Source organism: Falco biarmicus, chromosome 1, assembly GCF_023638135.1.
Source record: "Falco biarmicus isolate bFalBia1 chromosome 1, bFalBia1.pri, whole genome shotgun sequence".
In the NCBI taxonomy this organism is placed as follows: domain Eukaryota; kingdom Metazoa; phylum Chordata; class Aves; order Falconiformes; family Falconidae; genus Falco; species Falco biarmicus.
This window is the reverse complement of record NC_079288.1, coordinates 89375703-89396038: the sequence shown is the minus strand read 5'-3', so window position 1 is coordinate 89396038 and position 20336 is coordinate 89375703. Positions and strand designations below refer to the sequence as shown.

The 20336-nt window shown below is 64.9% G+C and overlaps 5 protein-coding genes across 10 annotated transcripts in view; 3 read left to right on the top strand and 2 right to left on the bottom strand.

Annotated features, from left to right (window-relative positions):
- Positions 1–8: 8 nt before the first annotated feature.
- WDR54 (WD repeat domain 54) lies at positions 9–7462 on the bottom strand. The gene is made up of 10 exons (XM_056361543.1): positions 7414–7462; positions 6674–6893; positions 5715–5777; positions 5438–5504; positions 4982–5038; positions 4569–4696; positions 2521–2621; positions 2167–2329; positions 1918–1992; positions 9–1458 (listed from the first exon to the last, which is right to left on the bottom strand). The coding sequence occupies exons 1-10, from the start codon at positions 7431–7433 to the stop codon at positions 1327–1329; spliced, it is 1026 nt and encodes a 341-aa protein (XP_056217518.1). The 5' UTR covers positions 7434–7462; the 3' UTR covers positions 9–1326.
- Positions 7454–10663, top strand: C1H2orf81 (chromosome 1 C2orf81 homolog). Its single transcript, XM_056326742.1, has 4 exons — positions 7454–7579; positions 8434–8661; positions 8760–8966; positions 9309–10663. Exons 1-4 carry the CDS (start codon positions 7454–7456, stop codon positions 10242–10244), a joined length of 1497 nt encoding a protein of 498 aa, XP_056182717.1. The 3' UTR covers positions 10245–10663.
- A 1315-nt stretch (positions 10664–11978) lies between these two features.
- On the top strand, positions 11979–15455 carry LOC130152320 (retinol dehydrogenase 12-like). The gene is made up of 6 exons (XM_056345698.1): positions 11979–12217; positions 13484–13723; positions 13845–13934; positions 14005–14193; positions 14733–14839; positions 14951–15455. The coding sequence occupies exons 1-6, from the start codon at positions 12061–12063 to the stop codon at positions 15143–15145; spliced, it is 978 nt and encodes a 325-aa protein (XP_056201673.1). The 5' UTR covers positions 11979–12060; the 3' UTR covers positions 15146–15455.
- LOC130152318 (uncharacterized) lies at positions 15417–18998 on the bottom strand. Its single transcript, XM_056345684.1, has 4 exons — positions 18730–18998; positions 17308–17465; positions 17047–17213; positions 15417–16761 (listed from the first exon to the last, which is right to left on the bottom strand). Exons 2-4 carry the CDS (start codon positions 17456–17458, stop codon positions 15463–15465), a joined length of 1617 nt encoding a protein of 538 aa, XP_056201659.1. The 5' UTR covers positions 17459–17465; positions 18730–18998; the 3' UTR covers positions 15417–15462.
- The window catches only part of DCTN1 (dynactin subunit 1), an 84656-nt gene continuing 83312 nt past the window's right edge, over positions 18993–20336 (top strand). For 5 of the 6 annotated variants that reach the window (XM_056345624.1, XM_056345615.1, XM_056345604.1 and 2 more), the window contains exon 1: positions 18993–19238. In XM_056345624.1, coding sequence (XP_056201599.1) covers positions 18993–19238 — 246 coding nt within the window. The remainder of the gene's footprint in view (positions 19239–20336) is intronic. The other variant, XM_056345642.1, reaches the window with a different exon arrangement.

Sequence of the window (20336 nt, the reverse complement as noted above, 5' to 3'; positions counted from 1 at the left end):
AGGAGCAACACGGGGTAGGGGGCTTCATTCAGGTGCATTTATCATGGGTAGGGGGTACACACCACATGGGGAACAGAAGCATGGGGTCCTGACCCACAGTGGGGAGGAGATGGCATGTGCGGTGGGACTGACCCCTGTCTGGGGCGGGGGGGCTCACAGGTGGTGTGTGTTTGGGGAGAACAGATGACTGGGAAATTGGGGGGTGTCTCTGCCCCATAGCTTAGGGCTGGGCAGCACAGGGAGAGCTGGATCCCCAGCTCCGGCATGGCAGGAGGGGCTGGGGGCTGCAGGGGGGTCTCTCCCCCCCTTCCAGGGCCTGTCCTGGGTTGAGCTGGCTCCGCAGCGCCCTGGGAGCGGAGCCAGAGGCTGAGCTGGTCCCTGGGGCTGTGTCAGCTCCCGCGGCCGGGACGGGAGAGCTGGGGCAGGGCAGCCCCCGGGGGGCCAGGGCAGGGCCCAGGGCATGTCCTGGCGCAGCATCTGCCCCCCACTTCCCACACAGGCTGGTTAGGTCAGGGCCAAAGCCAGCAGGGTGGGGCAAGGGTGAGAACGGAGCAGGGGGACAGCACAGTGGCTGCGCTGGGGGGGGACACGACTGTCTCTGGGGGGCCCTGGCAGACAGCGCGGTGCAGCTGCCTCTGCCTCTTCCAGCCCCGGAGCACAGCTGCAGCCCTGCACATCTGGCCAGCGGCCATGGGGATGGAAGTGCCGTGGGGATGGAAGGTGCCACGGGGACCTGCGCGTCCCCATGTCTCCCTGGGGAGGGGCAGCAGCTCCTGTCCCCTCCCGGGTAACGGTGCTGCCCCAGGGGAGGGCGGCCCCGCGGGTGCTGCACCCACGAGGCGCCGTCGCCCCGGCTGGGAACAGCTCCCGAGGCTCTCCCGGCCGGAGCAGCGTGTCACACAGGTTTGCCCTGAATCCTCTCCCGTCTGCACCAAAGCTGCGGCTGGGAAAAGGGGAGCTGGTTCTGCTCCCTGCCCTGCTGGCCCGCCTACCCTGCAGGAAGGGCTGGGGGGGCCAGTGGGAGGGCAGCCCCCTGCTCACGGACCCACTCGGGGGCCTGCATAGCTGGAGCCGCTCCAGACCATGTTCCCGGCACATGGCCATGCCACGCTGAGGGCAGGTTCACTTTGGGAGCGAGGGGATCCTGGCTCAGCTGCACCTCTGCACAGATTTGCACCCCTGTGCCGCTGCTGCCCGGGCCCCATGGAGCAGAAGTGGGGGGTCTGCGATGCACTCCCCTTTGCCAACAGTGCTGCAGTGCAGCTGCACCGCAGTGCCAGGGTAGCCCAGTGCTCCCTGCCCTGGACAGACCCCGCAGCTCACAGCCTACGTGCGGCCGTAGCGGAAGATCTCGCTCAGGTCGTAGCCGGTCACGGCAAAAGAGTTTCCCTCGGGGTCGCAGAAGCGGGCGCCACAGACCTGCGTGTCAGTCACACACTCGCCGTGGCAGTGCTCCACCTGCAAGCGGGGAGAGGAGCCGAAACGTGGCACAGCCACAGCCCAAGGACCTGCCTCAGGCCCCTGCCCACCTGCAGAGCCATCCTCTCGGGGTGACAGACAAGGACCGTGGGCATGTGGGCAGGCCAGTGGGCCGTGGCTTGAGCTTGCCCTTTCAGGAGCTCAAGAACCATATCCCCGTCAGACAGAGCAGCCTTCCCGGCTTGTACCTCTGCCAGTCTAGGACAGAACTGGGGATCGCAGCAGGGGACAGAAGACAGCCATGCTATCCCATGCTGCTCAGGCTGGGCCTGGCGGGGCTTCCACTGAGCCCTTCTCTGTGGTCATGGTGCCTCACCAGAGGCTGAGGACAGAGGACAGAGCAGGGCCTGTGCTGTGGCCCCACAGGGCAGCGATGCCTTGGAGCACCACCAGCCTGCCCCAGGCTCCCCACTGAGGGCTGCTGCTGCACAGACTCACCTCCACATCGCCCGTGTCCGGGTTCCTGCTGAGCTTCCAAACATGAACAAAGGAGTCCTCTGCACCCGACAACAGCTGCAAAGGGAGCGGGACAGAGGCCATGGGGACTGGGAGGCCAGAGGGATGCCATGGAGGTGGCAATGCCGTGTGCTGGGGCAAGGAAGCAGCTCCTGCCTGACCATCTGCAGGCTGCCACACTCCAGGCTGGTGGGCTGCTGGGGTGGGATGCCCCAGCACAGCCAGCCATACCTTTCCAGTCTGTGGTGCCAGGTCCAGTGCGTAGATCCAACGAGCGTGAGCATTGACCTCAGCGCGCAGGAGACCAGTTGTTGCCTCGTACAGCCGAATCTGCCCGTTTCCGTAGCCAGCAGCCACGATCCCGTTCCACAGCTTCACGGAGGAGCAGGTGCAGCTGGGCACAGGGACACGTCTCACCTCCTCCCCTCCTGGCTGCAGACCCACATGCCGGGGGCTGGTGCTGGGTGTCCCCCTCCTGCCACCCTCCCATCCCTTGCGAGACACCAACACGGTCTGGCCGGGGATGTCTGCCACCGCGCACTCACAGGACCCCACTGCGTGGCTCCACCTGCCCCTCAGGATTACCCAAAGGCCGGGATTTTGCTAAGCAGGGCAAACTCCTCTCCTGTGCTCCAGACGCAGAGGGTCCCAGCGTCATCGGCGGTCACCAGGTCACCAGCCCCATCCTGTGAAGCAGAGGTGGGTCAGCGTCCGCCCTGGCGCCGCTTGCGGGGTAGCCAGCTATGCTGTTGGCAGCAAGCAGCTGACTCACGCCAGGCAGAAAGTTCTTGCTGCCCCAGTTGCCTGCACCACCGAAGCTGCTGCACAGCAAAGCCAGAGCCTGCAGCAGAACAAGCTTAAAGTTTAACAGCTCATAGAAACTGCTGACACCTTTTGTGAACGAGCAAGGCTTGGCTGGGATCACACACGGGCATTTCAGTTTAAACATGTTTGTGTTTAGCAACACTAATTACACATAGGATAAATTTCTAGGAAGAATTGCTGCATCTCCTCCCTCTGTGCCTGAGTCTCAACACCTCACCTTACAGGAACCTGGGATTTCACATGCCAGGCCCCGTCTCTCACTCACAAGCCTTTAACAAACCACAGTGAAAGTCCAAGAGAGCCACGTTAGAGGACAGTCACTGCAGAGAGAGGTAGATGACAGAACAGCTTTCACATAAACAAGCTCCATATCCAGGCTAATTGGGAACCAGTTCTAGGCAATTAATTGTTCAGGGGAGTCCCAAACGCAGAGAAAGTTAAATGTAACTAATTAAAGTATAGGAAAGTGTCCTCGTTGGGAAGGAGTCAGCCAATAATGAGGAATCCAATTAGTGTGTCTGCAGAGATGTCAGCCAGACTGGGCTGAATTGCAGGAAGCCCCATCCCGGTCCCAGACTGTGCTCTGTAATCAGGTGAAGTTATTTCATCTGCCACAAGACAGGTCACTGGTCCCGCTTACACCTTGGGTCGGTTATCTCCCTCCGCTGGCAAGGGGGAAAGGCTCATCCCTCCAGCCAGCACACAGGCACGGCTTTGCCCTCGGCTTCTTCACACCCCACCGCCCAGCCTGGGGAGGACAAGCAGGGTCCTGTCCCAGCAGCCAGTCCCCCGGGATGGCTCCGGAGCCATGGGTAGGACATGTCCTGTGCCCTCCTCTCGCCACACTCCCGCAGGGAGGCTCTGCTGTAGTAACTCGCCGCTCTAATGGCAAGAGCGTTAGTTTTCGCGTGGGTTTATTCGTGGCCAGTTTTGCCCATTTGCTCTTGTACCACAGCCAGCCTTAGCTCCAACAGCTCTGCTGTGTGCCAGCACTCAGCCCAATGGATCGTGGAATACTCTGGGCTGGCAATGAGCCATGCTCCCACAGCCATGCTGCTGCATGTGCGGTGGGATCGGCTCCTTCACTGTCTTTGTTGCCCCTCTCTGTGCCAGCATTTGCTCTCCCAGAGCCTGGGTGACCGGGCCTGAGATTCCATCAGCTGAGAAATGTGCAGAGACTGAGGTGCTGAGGCAGAGATCAGCTGAAGGCCAATGGAAATGGGGATGGTGGGATAATGGATGGAATAGCTGCTCCTAGCTGCCCAGGCAGCAAAGGGAACAGCCCTGGCATATTACAGTGTACATTTTAAACTACATTTGGCTCCGGTTTGCCTCATCTTGAGAGGCTGCGCTAAGCCATGGCAGGATGGCTCACAGGCTCCTGGGAGCAGGGCCGAGGAAGTAGCCATCCCAAGCCACCTCCTCCCTGAGATTTATCCCACCTGGATAGGGGAGATGCCCCTCGTGCAGAGGCAGCCACAAAAGCTAGCAACCCTGGTGAAGGAGATGGCAGAGCCACCTGCTCCCCTGCACCGTGGAGAGTGGCTGGCTTGGGGCACCTCTGCCACACCACAGCCTCCCCATGGTTTGCCCGCAACAGAGGTTGGGCTGGCCCCAGAGAGCACCGGCTCCCAGGGTGACTGGCTGCACTCCAGGATTGGCTCAGCCATGGCCTGGGTAAACCTCAGTTCCCAGAGCCAGCACCTCTGAGATGTCCCCGTGGGGCTGAGGGAACAGCTGGAGCCCCCACCACCCTCCCGCAAGCAGCAGGGACCCCACCAGCTGCTGACAGCTGACCCCACACATACCGGCGCCTGACCCAGCTCTGCTGCAATGTCAGTGATGGCATCACAGTGCCGCTCCAGGACCTCGCTCACCATGATGTTCGTCCCTTTGGGAGGGATGTCAAACACCAGCACCAGCCCAGAGGACGTTCCTGCGGGTGGGCCGGAGGAGGCATCAGCAGGGACTTGTCACACCCTGTCCTGGGACTGAGCCTCCAGCTGGGCTCCTTGCTCCCCCCGAGCCCTGCGGCCTCTGCAGGGCGGCTCCGTACTGATGCCACTCGCCAACCTGCCCCTCTGTTCGGCACAGTCGCTCCCACAGAGACACTGCGGGGCCAACCCAGCCCCATCGGCTGACCTCACGTCGCCACACCATCCCTGAGCCCCAGCACCACCCTCCCCTCCCATCCGGCCCCAAACTCCCCAGCCTGGCTCACCCACACAGATGAAGCGTCCGCCAGCTGCAGCAATCCCTCGAGCAAACACTGCTTGTGCTGAAGGGAAACCAAGAGCCGGTCACGACCTGCGGCAGCTCCCAGAAATAGGGAGACCAGCACAGCGGTGTGAGGCACCAGGGGCCTGTTTTGAGTGTCATTTTTAGGACAAGACCCACAGCTGCCATGCTGGGTGCTTCCAAGCCCCTTTCCAACCCCCCCAGGCCCCTGCTGAGCCAGGACAGAGAAGTCAGGGTGACGCTATGATCTTGTCCAGACCCTTCTGCAAGACTGCTGTGTCGGATGTCCTGGCTCAGTCCCAGCTGAGACTGGGAGCAAGGCTGCTGGGGTCTCTAGGCCAGGAGGAACTGGGCTGCGCTACAGGAATCACAGGCATCCAGGGAAGAAGAGTGGGCAGAGGGGCTGTGGGCTTCCCGCTGCACTCCCACCGGGATTTACCTGGAGGATGCTCTGTGACATCCAGCGCGTGCCAATAAACCATGATGGAGCCATCGGACTCGTACATCTGGAGACAGAGCAACGGGGTGAGGCCCAAGAGACTGGGGAAGTTTCTCTCAGGGCTTCAGGCTCAACCACTGCCCCTAGACAGCTCTCTGGGTGTGCAGCAGGACCTTCAGAAGGTTCCCCCGTGCACCCAGGAGCCCAGCTGTCCACACAAGCTCATCCTCCCAGTGTCATGACTTTGCTCCTCACCCTCCCCAGGAAACTGCCTCACCTGGATCCCTTTCTGAGAGGTCAGCACCAGCAGGACCCGTGATGGCAGGACACACCAGGCAGCCTGGAAAGAAAGGCAGCTCAGCAGGAGGCCGGGGAAGGGAAAGACAGGCCAAAAGCCCTCCCCACCTTCCAGGGGAGGGACAGTCTGCAGCTGACCAGAGACATGCATGTTTCTGGCTCCTGTCATGGGAGATGGGTTCCTACCATCCTCTGGGACCCCCCAAGGTCTCACAAACCTGCCCAGGATGCTCCTTCCCTCTCCCCTTCCCCATAATTAGGACACTGCAGGCTCCTGCTTCTGCCCAAGTAGTTCTACAGCCACATGCGCTCAGCTGGGAAGATCCTTCTTCGCCACTCCGTAGTACCACTGTCTCCTCCCCGCACTCGGCAGATGGCCTGTTTGGGCCTAGTGGTCAGTGGGTCCCATGTACCTGGCTTAGAGAAGGTCGGCATTTAAGCACAGACCTCTGCTAGGGCTGAGACACCCTGCCAAGTGAGCATCGTCCTCATTGGGGCACAGAAGGTAAAAGCAGAGACCAAGAGACGATGTCACAGCAAACCCCAGGCACTCCTTGTCACACTGCACTACCCCGTCCTGTTCCCACCAGCCCTGGTGAACCCTGGTGCTGGCAGCACCACACTCCTTCCACCTTCACATAGCCGTCCCTCCCTGCCATCTCCTCCACAGCCACACTGGGAGCCGCTTATTGGTTTAGTGGTTACTCCGCCTCCAACTTTGGAAGCAGCGGGCACTCCTTATGGTGCAGGTCAGGGAACCTGCTTTCTGCTGCTGCATGTCACAGCCCTCCCAGTGATGGGTCTGCTGGAAGGCTGGAAGTGAGAAGGTGGCAGATAATGGGCCGGTGAGCTTGCTCTCCCCGCTGGAGGATCTGCCAAGCAGGGCCTGAGCTGTACGACCCCGTGGCCCAAGCAGGGGTTCGGGCACGCTGCCTGTACCTGGGTGAGGAGGGATGTGCTGACGGTCATGCCGCCCTCCTTTGCCTGCAGCTGGCGGTGGGAGAAGCCGAGCCCATCGGCAGTGACCATGCTAAGGCTGGGGCCGTGCACGGTGCTGAAGCAGGTGAGCTGCCTGCCAGGCAGGGGCAGCACGCTCAGGTTGTTGTATAGGGCCGCGCTGCTGCTCTTCAGCTGGATGCTCTTCTCCTTGCGGTACATCCTGCAGGGCCGGGGCAGATCTGGGCACTGGCCATGCACTTCACTGCCGGCCTCCCGCTGCCCTCCCTGAGCCACCACTGCCGCGGCGCCCTCCCTGTACCCCTGCCAGGCCCTTCCGGCCCTCGGCTCTGCCCTGGCCCTGGGCTCACCCCCCGGCCCTGGGGTCCCCCGCCTCGGCTCTGGGGCTCCCCCTGCCCTCGGCCCTGGGTCCCCAGCCCTAGGATCCCCTCCCGACCTTGGGATCCCCTTTCAAGCCCTAGGCTGCCCTCTCCTTAGCCTTGGGTTCCCCTCACCTCGGCCCCGGTATCCCCCCCTCCTCGGCACGGGGTCCCCAACCCTGGCATCCTCCTTCCGGCCCTGGGATCCCTCTCCCTAGCCCTGCGATCCCCCCTCCCGGCCCTGGGATCCCCCCTCAGCCCTGAGATCCCCCCCACCCTTGTCCTGGGCTTCCCCCGGCCCCGGGATTCCCCTCCGGCCCTGGGCCTCCCCGGTCCCCGCCGTGCCCGGCACGGGAAGCTGACCCGCTGGTCGCCGCAGCCATGGAGACGGCGGCGCGGCGTGATGACGCAGGCGGCGCGCAGAGGGGCGTCACGGTGCACGGGGGGCGGGGCCAGCGTTGCCGTGGAAACCGGGACGCTTCGCGCCTCGCGGCCGGGCAGCGGGATGGTGGTGCGGCCGGGGGCTGAGGTGAGCGGGGGGGTTGCGGGTGTTGGGGTGTGCTCGTACTGAGGGGCGCTGGGGGTGCTGGGGGGTACTGGGGATACTGGGCAGTGCCGGGGAGTACTGGGGTGTACTAGGGTGAGCTGGGGTGCATTGGGGTATGCTGGGGATATTGGGGAGTGCTGGGGGGTACTGGGGTGTATTAGGGTGTGCTGGGGTGTATTGAGCTGTATTAGGGTGTACTGGGACGTACTGGGGCCATGCTGGGGTGTACTGGGGTGCATTGGGGTATACTGGGGATATTGGGGAGTGCTGGGGGGTACTGGGGTGTATTAGGGTGTGCTGGGGTGTATTGAGCTGTATTAGGGTGTACTGGGACGTACTGGGGCCATGCTGGGGTGTACTGGGGTGCATTGGGGTGAGTTGGAATGAGGTGGTTTATACTAAGGCATGGTGGGGCGGGTTGGGGTGTACTGGGGTATATTAGGGTGAGCTGGGGTGACTTAGGGTGATTTGGGATGCACTGGGGCGTGTTGGGGTACGCTGGGAAGGTCTGGGATGCACTGGGGTGTATCAGGGTGTGCTGGGAAGAGCTGGAGTACACGGAGGTGCTGTGGGGAGCACCAGGACGCCATGTTAGAGCCGCCGCCGCCATGGGGCAGGGCACGGAGGCTCCCCCTGCTCCCCCATACCCGGTGTCACTGCTGAGGGCCTGGGGCAGCAGGGACCCCTGGGCCGCGAGCGAGGGGGGTCTCATCTCTGGGCCCTCTCAAGCTGAGGGGCACCGCAGGCTGCTTCCATCCTGGGAACCGTGTGGCCTGGCACGGTCCTGCTGCGGGTGCCCCCGCACCCTATGGAGAGGGCTGTCGTGTCTCATGCAGAAAATGACCCCCCGGGAGCGGGCGGCCGCCCCCAAGTCACGTGGGGAGAAGTCCCGGCCGCCCACCGTGGCCGCTGCCCGAGCCGCTGCTGGCCCTGGGCGCCTGCCTGAGGCCGAATGGCTCTACCTGCTCGGGGCCCGGCGGGCAGACAGGGACGTCGGGGACATCATCGCGGAGCTCATGGGCCGCCTGCTGGACGAGTGCTCCAAAGCCCACGCGGCTCAGCAGGTGGGTGTGCTGGGGGGGTGCTGGGTGCCCAGGGTGAGTGTGGGTCCCTCAGAGCCCCCACTCGGGGGGCGTGGGGCTCAGGCTGGCTCTGCCCGCAGTGCGTGCCCTTTGCCGTGGGCCAGGCACGGGATGCCCTCCTGCATGCTGTCCAGTGGCGCTTCCTGATGCGGGATGAGGGGGACACGGGTCACGAGAGGGATGGCATCTGGCAGGAGGATGAGGAGCCTGAGCCCTGCACCGTGGACTCCTGGGCACAGGGCTCTGTCCCTGTCCTGCACGCCCACCACTCGCTGGGCGAGGGAAAGGTGAGATGTGTCCTGAGCCTGCTGTGGCCACGAGCAAGCCCCACAGGGATGGGCTGAACCTGGGCTGCTCTGGGGCCAGGGGACACCTGCTGAGCCGCTGGGGAGCTCTGGCTCGTTTGTCGGGTCTGCCTGGTGGGTGTTTAGTTGTTGTCAGCATGGTTCCCTGCGTCATGGTGCTGGGTGCTGAACTGCCAGCACCCACACAGCTCCCGCACAACAAGGGGGCTGGGGCTGCACCCTCTGCCAGTGCTGCTGGGTCAGGGGAGGCAGCACCGATGACACCTGTAGGGCACCCCAGCATCCCAGCCCATGCCAGGTCCCCCTTTGCCCTCTCCCACGCAGGTCTCTGGTGCAAGGGCTGCATGCGAGCATGGAAGGCAGGACCCCTCTCCAGCACCCAACACTGGATCTCCCCCCATGCAGCCACTCTGTCCTGGCCAGGTCCCCAGTGCTTGTGCCATCCTGCCTGTGCCTGTGCCGTGCCACCTGGAGCCGCCGCAGGACAAGGCAGCCGTCAGTTCCCAACCCCCCAAGGGAAAACCTCCCCGTGCGTGGCCTCTGCCTCGGCCAGCCCCTCTGGCCAGGCCACCAGCCCCCTGCCCACCCTCCGGCCTGGCCAAGACCCCAGGGCAGCTGGAGCCAGGATGGTGTCTGCTGCAGTCACCCCACAGGGACACAGTGGGGAGCAGCGTCATGAGGGCCAGCAGCCACACATCACCATTGTCATGTCCCTCCTGCACCAGCCTGGTAACAATCTGGCCAGGGAGGCCCCTGCACAGCACAGGGGTGAAGCAAGAGGGGTCTGGCACCATGCTAGGGGTCCGCAGGCTGGGCCCTGGCAGCCGGCCTGAGCACTGGATCAAGCCCCAGGTGGAGGTGCTGGACCTGGACCTGGGTGCAGAGGCCAAGCTGCCTGCATGTCCCTGCGGTGGTGGCTGGCACAGCCAGGCACTGGAGCTGGGCAGCTTGCAGCTGCCCTGGGGGCTGGCCACCGTGGGACGGGGATGGCTCCAGCTGCTCCCCCCAGGGTCCCCACAGCCCCCGGGCCCTGTGCCCCGACAGCTTGGCTCCTTGCTGGACCCTGCTTGGCTGGCCCCTGGTGTGACCGTCCGATGGGGCGGCAGTGTGATACACAGGGTCTGCATCCCTGCACACGGTGAGGAGGATGAGGATGGTGATGAGATGGGGGAGGCCAAGTGGGACCTGAGACCCATCTGCCCCACCTTGCCCTTCCCAGCCATTGTGGCCGAGCAGGTCATGGGTGATGGTGAGTGCTGAAGGCAGCACCTCACCACCTGGGGCCCATGAGCAGCGTGGCAGGTGCACCCCTGGCTCAGAGCCCCCACCTGGCTCCCTGCCATGTCCCACGAATTTCCTGTGAACCGGCCCCATGCCTCACCACAGCCCCAGCATGAGGGTGCAGCCAGGCCGGCTCCCCCCACGCTCCTGATGTGCTGTGTCTCCGCTTTGGTGGTGCAGCCACTGCCCCGGGCAGGAGCAGTGGTGCTGCAGGGGGCTAGTGGTGCTCCATGAGCTCCCTCCCCATCCTCCTCCTCACACCCCAGGGAGCGGACCTGCCTGCTTAACCCCCGATCCTGGAGCTCCTGGTCTGGGAAACAGGCTCCAGCAGCTCCAGGGCTGGGTGCTGCGGCTGGGTGCTTGAGCTCCAGGAGACACCCCCCCTGTCCCAGGTGGGCTCCTTGCCCACAGCTTTCAGCAGGTTTCCACCGGACCCAGCATCCCTGCAGGTTACCACTGCAAGCACTGGGCTGGCGTAGAGCAGGGCACCAACGTGGTGCCACAGGCTCTCCTGGCTGTCAGCGAGGCCAGGAGCTCGGTGCCTTTTGCAAGTTCTGCTAAAGAAAACAGAATTAAATAAAGAAGTTTCTATTGCTCAGCTCTTGTCCTGTGCTGAGGACCAGCACCACGGACTCCTGCACTGGAGCAGGGGCTGGGAGCCTGGCTACAGCAGCCCGGGGGCTGCCAGCCCTCCGGCACACACCACACAGCCACCTACCATCTGCTTTTCAGCTTGTAGCCACATGCAGCCTGTACCCTGTGGCTCATTTGCCACCAAATGAGAAATGAGAGGGGCTTCAGGGGGTGAAGCACCCGTGTGGCCTTACTGCACAAGCACTCCCTGGGGTTTGCCCCTGCCCCGTGTCCCCAGGCTGTGGTGCTGGCCCGGGTCCCTGCCTGCGGGGGCACAGCTGCCTCCCAGCCACTCGTCCTGCACAGCCGGTGTCTCTGGTTGTGGCCCAGGTGGGTGGCCCCAGCTCCACTCCCTGCACCCAAAGCCATCGGGGCTGGCAGGGCTGAGCCACCACAGGGCTGTTTGCCAGCTCCAGCAGCGCTCTGGCTGCACAAGCACCCCAGTTTTTTCTATAAGAACTGGTTTTTGGCTGTGATGTTGTGTGATGATGCTTAGGGATGGCTCAGCTGGGGCTGGAGCACAGCACCGGGAAACACTGGAGGCTTTCGAGGCCAGAATGGCTAGGGAGCAGCAGCCGCATGGGGCTGGTGGTTCTCCGAGGCTGCGGGGGGCCCCAGGAGAGCTGGATCTGTTGCTGGGCTGAGCTGCCAGAACCCCCAGAAGGGGCTGGCTGGGAAGGGCCGTGCCTGCGTCCCCAGGCTGTGGGAGGACAGGGACTTTGAGTCAGGGCTGCTCCAGTGGGATGGGGTGGGCAGGGTCTGCCTGAACCCCCACCCCGCCATGGTGCAGCCTCCTGTCTCCCCACGTGCGCCAGGCACAGCCCAGCACCTTGGGGTCCCTCACTGGGGCTGTCCCCTGAGCCCCTCCAGCAAGACCCTGCTGCCACGGGATTGTGGTTCTAGCCATGGCTCATGGCCAAGTGTCCCTGCATGGCAGGATGGGGACCTTGGGACCTCTGCCCTCCTCACAGAGGACAAGCCCAGCAAGCCATGCTCCTGCCGGCTGGCCCTTGGCTGCTCCCAGAGGCTCGGGGAGCTGGAGGAGACTGTGCCATGCCAGGGCTGCCGGGCTGGGCAAAGGTCCCCAGCCGACCTCTGGCCCCAGCCGGACTCTGGCCCCCAGCCGCACCTCGGTGCCCCGGCTGGACCCTGTGCCCCAGCCATGGAGCTGCTGAGTGCCTGCAGCCACCCGTGCTGGTCCCTGCTCTCGCTGCTGCTGGGGCTGCTCCTCTGGGCCAGGAGGAGACGCGCCTGGGACCCCCACAAGTGTCCCACTGACCTGACCGGCAAGACAGTTATTGTCACCGGAGCCAACAGTGGTGAGCGGAAATGGGTGGTGGGGTATGCATGGGCTGCAGGGGTGGGATGGAGCTGCGGGGTGCGGGGCCAGGGACACGTAGGACACGGGTACAGTGCGGCAAGCCCTGCCTGGCCATGGGACACAGCCACCCTCCTTTCGCAGCTGGAGCTGGGGTGGTGGCAGCTCCTTGCTCCTCCAGGATGAAGAAAGGGGTCAAGGGCATGTGTGTGGGTGATGGTGTGATCGCATGGTGCTATGGGTGGCCTGCAGGGGACATGGGTCCCCCTTCTCCAGCCACTGGACCACAGCCCCTGCTTTGGTGGTGCAAACGGCTGCGGTGGCTGGTGGCTGGTCCCTGGGCACACACCATATGCTCCCAATGCCCTGTGACCATGGCATGCTCATGCTGGGTGCCATCAAACATACTCCACACTGCACTGGCCGCTGCACCATGTGCTCCGGAGCTGGTCCCTGGCGTCCCGACCCGACTGGTGCCCTCTGCCCAGGAGCAGCCCAGCCTCACTGGGTAGCCCTGTGCCCGCAGTCCCTGCCCAGCCTCTGTGGCCGGACTCTGCCCTGGCAGGTCGATGATTAAGAGCCAAGGCCACCATGCTGCTGGCCACTGTGGCACCAACAGCACTGGAGCTGCATGCTGGGGATGGGGTCGCTGCTTCCACCCATGTCCAGCTGCAAGGCTGGGGATGGGGCTGGCACAGGCAGGGCCAGTGGGACCCCTTGGGCTGGGAGTGTAGCGGTGCCTGTGTGCTGGGGTTGGGATGTCCCCTGTGTGGCAGGGACAGGGTGGCCCCATGTGTGCTGGGGTCCGTTCCCCAGCAGGTGCCTGTTGTTGCTTGCACCCATGCAGAGTTGTGCTGGGTGGGTTTGGTGGCTGTGGCCATGGCAGATGTCCTGCCTGCGTGGTCTGCGGTGAGCCACCACCCAAGCCACGGTCAGCTGCCACACCAGCTCCTTCCCGCACCCTGCAGCTGCCATCCTGACTCATCCCCATCCCAGTCCCCACACAGCCACACTATGCCACAGAGCCAGGAGCCTGGCTCCACTGCCCCGCACCCTGGGGTACCTGCCCCGCTGCCCCCTGCTCCAGGGCTGGGGCACCCCAGCTTTGGGGCTGGGCTCATGGCAGTGGCTGAGCTACCTAGGATGGGGTTCCCCACTATTGCTCCCAGGGCTGCTCAGACCCCAGGGACAGGGGCATGGACCCCCAGGGAACCCTCACCACGGGGACCCAGTGGGGATCAGCCCATGCCTGCTCCGTGTGCTACAGGGATTGGCAAGTACGTGGCCCTGGACTTGGCGCGCAGGAACGCCCGCACCATCCTGGCGTGCCGGAGCCAGGAGCGGGGCCAGGTGGCAGTGGAGGAGATCCGGGCGGCCACTGGCAACCCCGCGGTGCTGCTGCGGCTGCTGGACACCAGCTCGCTGGCCTCTGTGCGCACCTTCGCCCAGGCTGTGCTGCGGGAGGAGAAGCGGCTGGACGTGCTGGTGAACAACGCTGGCCTCACTGGTATGTGCCAGGGTCAGGCACCTGCCACCACTGTCCCGGCATCCCACCTCCCTGTCCTGCTGTGGCAGGGGATGCCTGCCCGGCTCTTGGCCCCACAGTGCCGCATGCCCCCCTCTTCCAGGGCTGCCCTTCACCATCACGCCAGAGGGGCTGGAGCAGACCTTTGCCACCAACTACCTGGGCCCGTTCCTGCTCACCAACCTGCTACTGGGTGAGTGCAGGGGCTGACGGGGCCCGGGGGCTCTGGGGACCCCTCCCCACTCACCCTCTGCTCCACGCAGACCTCCTGAAAGCATCAGCACCTGCCCGCATCGTCAATGTCTCATCATTCCGGCATAGCGCGGGCACAGCCGACAGCCGCTGCCTCACCGGGCAGGAGCGGCTCAGCAGCTTTGATGCCACCTACAACAGCACCAAGCTGATGAACATCCTCTTCACTGCCGAACTGGCACAGCGCCTGCAGGGCACAGGTGGGTGCAGGGTTGAGCCGTGCTGTGCCGTGCTGTGCCTCGCCATGCCATGCTGGGCTGAGCTGTGCCATGCCATGCGGCCACACCATGCTGTGCCGTGCCACATGGTGCTGTGTCAGTCATACCGTGCTGTGTCATGCTGTGCAACGCCCAGCTGCACCCTGCTGAGCCGTGCTGTGCCACACAGCTCCCGGGGAGGGCTGCACCCAGGCCCCTCTGCCTGCCCAAGCACCCTGCGCTGCTGTGCCATGACGCAGGGGTTGTGCACTGGGGCTGAGGGGTCTTGGCCCCTCTAGAAACTCCCTGGGACGCTCAGTGTCCACCAAGGGTGGCACAGCCCTAGCCAGGTGTGGTGGCCACGGTGCCAAGGCATGGAGAGGCCCTGCTGTGAGGCTGGGCTCGGGGTTGCTCCCGCTGCTCCAAGTGGGATGGTGATAAGGAATTTGGACCCCAGAGGCAGAAGCAGGGCCCTGCCCGTGCTGGGGTCCCCACAGCCCCAGCCATGCCCCCAGCATGGTGCTGATGGTGCGGCTTGGCAGGGGTGACCGCCAATGCCCTGAGCCCTGGCGTGGTGAGCACTGGCATCATGCGCCACTTCAGCTGGGCCGTCCGAGTGCTCTTCACTCTCATCCGCCCCTTCATAAAGGTGAGCAGGGGCAGGTGGTGGGGCTAGATCCTGCCCGGACCCCTGCCCCATGGCCCCGGTGGGTGGGCAGGGGGCAGCCAGGCCCCCTCCTCACCTGCCTTTGCCTGGCAGTCGGCAGAGCAGGGGGCTGTCAGCACCATTTACTGCGCCGTCTCGGAGGAGGTCTCGGGCATCACAGGCAAGTACTTCAGTAGTGACTGCAGGCTGGTGCTGCCCTCCAGGGCTGCCCGCGACCCTGGCCTCGCTCGCAAGCTCTGGGAAGAGTCAGAGCGGCTGACAGGGCTCACTGATGGCCCTCGGCCCTGAGCCACCAGCAGCACTGCAGGGAGACACAGCAGCAGCTGTGCTGGAGTCCCCACAGCTCCCTGGGACACAGGGCTGTATGCTGCCAATGGGATGCTGGCGCCAGGGCATGGGGAGCTGCCTCAGCCCCAGCTGTGCCGGTGTCCTGAAGCACAGCAGAGTGGGGTCACCGCACCTGAGCCAGCCCCCCAGCCCCTTCCCAAAAGGGAGAGCAGCCACGGGGCCCAGCCACACCAGGACTGCCACCGCAGCGGGGCACAGACGATGCAGTCGGCGTGGTGTAACTCCTTTATTAAAAAGCCCTGTGCAGCCAGTGCTGACTACTCCCAGATGATGTCCAGGTGCAGCTGCTGCTTCCACACTGCCTGCAGGAAGCTGTCATAGTCCCGCCGGTGGATGTCCCGGCAGTGGGACAGGTCCAGGTGGTGCAGGCAGCCCTCTGAGGCCAGCAGCAGCCACACAGTCTGGCTGGACACTTGGCTCTCGGCCAGTGAGAGCTCCTGCAGCTCAAGCAGAGGCAGCCCTGGTGCTGCCAGCACGGTCTCAAACACAGAGTCCAGCGGGAAGGGGATGCCAACCAGGCGGAGCGTTCGCAGGCGTGGGGCATGGCACAGCAGTGAGGCCAGCGTGGCACGCAGCACCAGCCCATGAGGGGCTGGGAAGGTGCCAGTGGTGCTGGCCAGGGTCAGGAAGCAGCTCTGGAGCTGGGGGAGGCCGTGGGGCAGCAGGTTTGTGTCCCAGTGGGATGGCTCGGCTGGCATCTCACCATCGGGGTCGGTGTCCAGTGGGGCGTGCAGCTCGGCACTGAAGGCCTGCAGGTCAGGGCAGCTGGCGAGCAGGGTGGCCAGGGAGAGCTCGTCCTGGTAGCAGAAGCCGTGCAGGGCCAGGGTCTGCAGGCGGGGGCCCAGGCTCTGTACCAGCGGCAGCACCTCTGCCAGCGCCCAGCCCTGCCGCCCGGTGCAGCCCAGGGTCAGCCTGGCCAGGCAGCTCCAGCCCAGCAGCTCCCAGCCGCCCGCCAGGCTGTCCCCCAGCCACACACTGGCCTCCTCAGCCTGGGGACAGATAGCACGGATTGTGGCCAGCTCAGGCTCCTCCACCTCCTCCACCTGCCGCAGGGGCAGGGTGATCCGGGGGCCCTCCGGGGCAGCCCCCCGCTGCCGTGCCAGCTCCCCCAGCGAGGGAAAGCCCTCTGTGTCCCCCAAGTCATCTAGCTGCCACCCGTGGAGGAGGCGGAGGGCATCTGGTACAGCGCCGTGGGCCAGGAACTCCAGGCGTGGCAGGGCCAGCAGCAGGAAAGCCAGCACCGCCGCCATGCTGCCATCCCCTGGGGGCTCCAGGTCGCGGGCCAGCAGGACACGGAGCACAGGGCAGCAGAGGGACTGCGCCAGCGGGTCATAGGCCAGGTGCCGCAGGGCGCACGGGGACACCTTCTTGCAGCGGGACACGTCCAGCTCCTGCAGGTGTCGGCAGCAGGAGCCCACGGCCGAAAGCACCTGGACATTGGCCTGTGTCTCTGCCAGCCCCAGCCGGCTCAGCTGCGGCAGCCCCTCTGCCAGGTCCACCAGCACGTCCGCTGACAGCCGGCTGCAGCCATGCAGGTCCAGGGAGCTCAGGCTCTGCTGCCAGCACACAAAGACCCCTCAGCAGGTGGGGCAGAGGGGACATTGATGCCCCTCTCCCCATTTGTGTACCCACCTGTGGTGGGTGGGCACCCCTAGTCCTGCTTCACCCAGTCCCACAGAGGGGGGGCAGCTCTTGGCCCACTCACCAAGTTCCATGGAAGGTAGGCAACCCCTGACCCATGGAAGGTGGGCACCCCCAGCCCCGCTCACCCGCCCCACAGAGGGTGGGCATCCGCAGCCCAGTCCAGCCCCATGGAGGGTGGGCACCCCCAGCCCACTGACCTTGCAGCGCAGGGTGATGAGCTGGCCGATGGCGTTGCTGGCGAGGCTGGGGCAGGGGCGCAGGCTCAGCTCCCGCAGGTGAGGCAGCAGGAGCAGGTGGAGCGCTGCCCGTGTCAGGCGCCGGCTCTCGCCCAGCAGCCTGATCAGATCCTGCACCAAGCTGCCAGCTGCAGGGGGGCCAAGGGTCAGCGCAAGTGCCCTGGCACCACTCGCCCATCCTCCTCCTCCTTGCCGAGGGGGTCCACAGACCCCATGTCTCACCCAGGTCATTAAAGGGGCCCATGACAAAGCGGAATTGGTACTCATCCAGGTAGTTCTCACTGTAGTCCTTCACCCAGATGCTCTGCATGTGCTGGGCCAGGCTCTGCAGGCAGAGGCTGCCCAGCGCCGGCACCTCCTTCCTCCTGGGCATCTGGCTGCTGTGGGGGAAAGGCACAGTCAGGCACGGTGTGCTGTGCTCTGGCCAGCCAGGTCGGAGCTGCCCACAGGCCCTGGGCTGCCAAGCTGCAGCAGGTACCGCAACTCATCAAGGCCCGAGTTTATTTTGGGTGCACTTTAACTGTTTCTGCAAAACTGGTTAAGAAAGTCCTGCCTTGGTGAGTGTGGTCTTGCCTAGCCCAGCTGTGACGCACTGCGCAGTGCTGTTTCGTTTTTGCTTGGCTTTGTACACCAACACAGTGGTTTATCCCTAGTGGAAATCCCACTGTGACCAGAGAGGACTAACCAGCATGGCTCACCGCGGCACAGCACATCCCGAAGCCGCCGGCAGAGCTGAGGAGGGAGCAGGACAAAGTACCCAGCAGCCCCTGGCTAAGGGGACACCCCCACCCCATGCACCTCCCAACAGGCAGGTCAGACACTGGCAGCCGGCTCCGGTGGCAGCACTGTGGGTGGGAGAGCACGGTGCTGGAAAGCGGGGTAGGGGCGTTAATACTGGTGTTAACTGGCGCCGGCGACACTTGTGTGATTGCACTGGGTTAGTGTTCCTGCAATTAGGCAAGAAACGAGGGGCTGTATCTCCATGAGACCACTAAAGCACCAGCCAGACTAATCCTGGTTCCTGGATCCATAAACTTGGAGACATCCTGGCACAGCCCGCAGGATAGGAAGAAGCTAACTGGGATGGGGAGGGCTTCGGGAGTCCCGGCAGCTGGAGAAAGGCCAACATCAGCCCTGCCTCGAGGGGAGGGGGGGCGCGGCTGGGCAGACCCCGCGGCCGGGAGCAGCCCCTCCGGGAGCCGCCCGCAGGCACGTAACGGGTGAAACCGGCACGAAGGGACTACGGCCAAGGTGGGTGGGCGGCCACGGCAGGGCCGGCAGCGCGGGCGCGGGACGCGTCCCACCGTCCCGTTAGTGGAGCGCTGGGCGCAGCCGGGCAAACTGGGGAGTCACCAGCGGCTTCGTGGGCGGGAAACTGCCGGCGCTGCCGGGATCGGAGCGCGGCCTCCAGGGGGGCACGGGCCGCCGCCATAGGGACCCGCACCGGGTCGGGGGCTGCCAGCCCCCGCCCGCTCCCGGCCGCAGTGGCTCGGGGATCACCGGGACCACTGGGCCGGGGAGTCCCTCCCGGGGCTGCGGGACCGGACCCTTCCCGGGGCTGGGGGGGGAAGTGGCCTGTTTGCATGGCAACGGGCCCGGGACCAGCCCCCCCCGCCGCGGGTCTGCCAGGCCTGGAGCACTTACCGGCGGCTCCGTGTCCCGTTCCGTCCCGCTTCCTCCTCCTGCCTGGCCCCACCTCCCCGACGGGCGGGACCCGGCCCCACCGCTATAGCCACAGGCGGTCCCCGCCGCGCCCCGCTCCGCAGGGCCCTAGGAGCGCCCGCAGGCCGCCCCGCTCGCTCTGGCCCGGCCCCGGTACCCCACCGCCAGGATGAGCCGCTCCACCTGTCCCCGTCGCGCCGGGGGCCTGGCCCGGCCCGCCGCCCTCCTTCCACTTCGCCCCCGCCATGGCGCGCCCGGCCGCCTCACTCCCCTCACTGCGCGTGCGCGCCGCCGGAGGCCCCTTCCGCCCTTCTTCCCCTGAGGGCTGTCCCGCGCCGTGCCTGACGCCAGGCTCGGCCGGCGGCGCGGGCGGGCGGTGTGGCGGCGGAACGGGCAGCCCGGAGGGTCCTAGCGGGGTCCTGGCGGTCGGGCGCCGCTGGCTGCCGGGAGCGGGAGCCGGGGAGCGGCGCTGGGGAGCGGCTGGGCAGCAGGTACTGGGCGCGGCCGCGGGCTCGGCCGGGCGGGGAGGCTGGGCCGGGGGCTCCCTCCGCCCCAGGGTGTGTGCATGTGGCGGGGGAGGGTGCTGTGTGGGTGCTGGGGCGCGGAGAGTCCCCTCCGCTGCGGAGCATCTGTGAGGGAGGGCTGACAGGTTGGGGGGGCAGCTCTCCCCCCGTGGGGGAGCGTGTGGCTGGGGTTGGTGCGGGGGCACCTCCCCCTGTGGGGCGGCGGAGCGCCCATCCTGCTGGGTGCTGAGCCGTCCGCCCCGGGGCCCCTGCTGCCGGCACCGTGCTTGCACAGGCAGCGGGGGTCTCACCGCGCTGCTGCGGCCAGTGCCTGTGATGCAAACAGGATCTTGGTTCCCCTCCTCTGCTCTGGAGCCCCCCGGCACCTCGGTGGGCGGCGGCGTGGCAGGGCCAGCCGGGCACGGTCATTTGCTGCGGCACAGGTGCCCGCAGCCACGGCAGTGTTGTCTGGCTCCGAGGGGCTGGGTTGCTTGGGAGAAGAAAACTTTCGCAGGTAACGCAGCGGTCGCCTTGAGACCAGCGACTGAACACGTGAGCCGTCTGTAGAAACAAAGATTCTGTTTCTGGCAAAAGGTTCTATTTCCAGCAGCAAAAAACAAAGATTCTGTTTCCAGTGGCAAATATAAAGACAGATGAGAGCAGGTCCGAGAGGCCAGTGTGTCATGGGGAGTGTTACAGTAGCAGAGCTGTCTGTGTTCAGAGACACATTAAATTTTTTTTCCTTTAAAAAAAGCGTCATCTTTCACTCTAATCGGATGCTGTTTGTAGCTATGGGTTTTTGGAGGTTGTTTCCTGTGTAATTCACCTTTTTCCTCAGTGTGGTGCTGGAAACCTTTAGTCCGTCTGAGAAATAGTGGCTGGCTTGCTTGCATGGCATGTGGCAGAGCAGTTTCATGACAGACTTGTTTGGGATGAAGCAACCTGCATCATGGGAAAAAAAACAACACAGTCACTCTCGATTGCTTGTGGAAGCTCCTCGGCTAGTACAGTAAAGATGGGACTCGTTTTGCAGGTGTAACCCTTAACATGAATGTTTAATGTTCTCCAAGCTGTAGCTTTTTATTT

What these genes read in the sequence shown, in the direction of transcription:
- WDR54 (XM_056361543.1), bottom strand. Translation starts at nt 7,433, where the DNA reads ATGGCTGCGGCGACCAGCGG. An exon ending in ATGGCTGCGGCGACCAGCGG is followed by an intron (nt 6,894 to 7,413) that starts GTCAGCTTCCCG and finishes CCGGCCCTGCAG; the next exon opens with GATGTACCGCAAGGAGAAGA. An exon ending in CAGAGCTGGGTCAGGCGCCG is followed by an intron (nt 2,622 to 4,568) that starts GTATGTGTGGGG and finishes TCTGCTTCACAG; the next exon opens with GATGGGGCTGGTGACCTGGT.
- C1H2orf81 (XM_056326742.1), top strand. Translation starts at nt 7,454, where the DNA reads ATGACGCAGGCGGCGCGCAGAGGGGCGTCACGGTGCACGGGGGGCGGG. An exon ending in AAGCCCACGCGGCTCAGCAG is followed by an intron (nt 8,662 to 8,759) that starts GTGGGTGTGCTG and finishes CTCTGCCCGCAG; the next exon opens with TGCGTGCCCTTTGCCGTGGG. An exon ending in ACTCGCTGGGCGAGGGAAAG is followed by an intron (nt 8,967 to 9,308) that starts GTGAGATGTGTC and finishes TCTCCCACGCAG; the next exon opens with GTCTCTGGTGCAAGGGCTGC.
- LOC130152320 (XM_056345698.1), top strand. Translation starts at nt 12,061, where the DNA reads ATGGAGCTGCTGAGTGCCTGCAGCCACCCGTGCTGGTCCCTGCTCTCG. An exon ending in TGTCACCGGAGCCAACAGTG is followed by an intron (nt 12,218 to 13,483) that starts GTGAGCGGAAAT and finishes CGTGTGCTACAG; the next exon opens with GGATTGGCAAGTACGTGGCC. An exon ending in TCATCCGCCCCTTCATAAAG is followed by an intron (nt 14,840 to 14,950) that starts GTGAGCAGGGGC and finishes TTTGCCTGGCAG; the next exon opens with TCGGCAGAGCAGGGGGCTGT.
- LOC130152318 (XM_056345684.1), bottom strand. Translation starts at nt 17,458, where the DNA reads ATGCCCAGGAGGAAGGAGGTGCCGGCGCTGGGCAGCCTCTGCCTGCAG. An exon ending in GGGCCCCTTTAATGACCTGG is followed by an intron (nt 17,214 to 17,307) that starts GTGAGACATGGG and finishes GCCCCCCTGCAG; the next exon opens with CTGGCAGCTTGGTGCAGGAT. An exon ending in TCATCACCCTGCGCTGCAAG is followed by an intron (nt 16,762 to 17,046) that starts GTCAGTGGGCTG and finishes GTGTGCTGGCAG; the next exon opens with CAGAGCCTGAGCTCCCTGGA.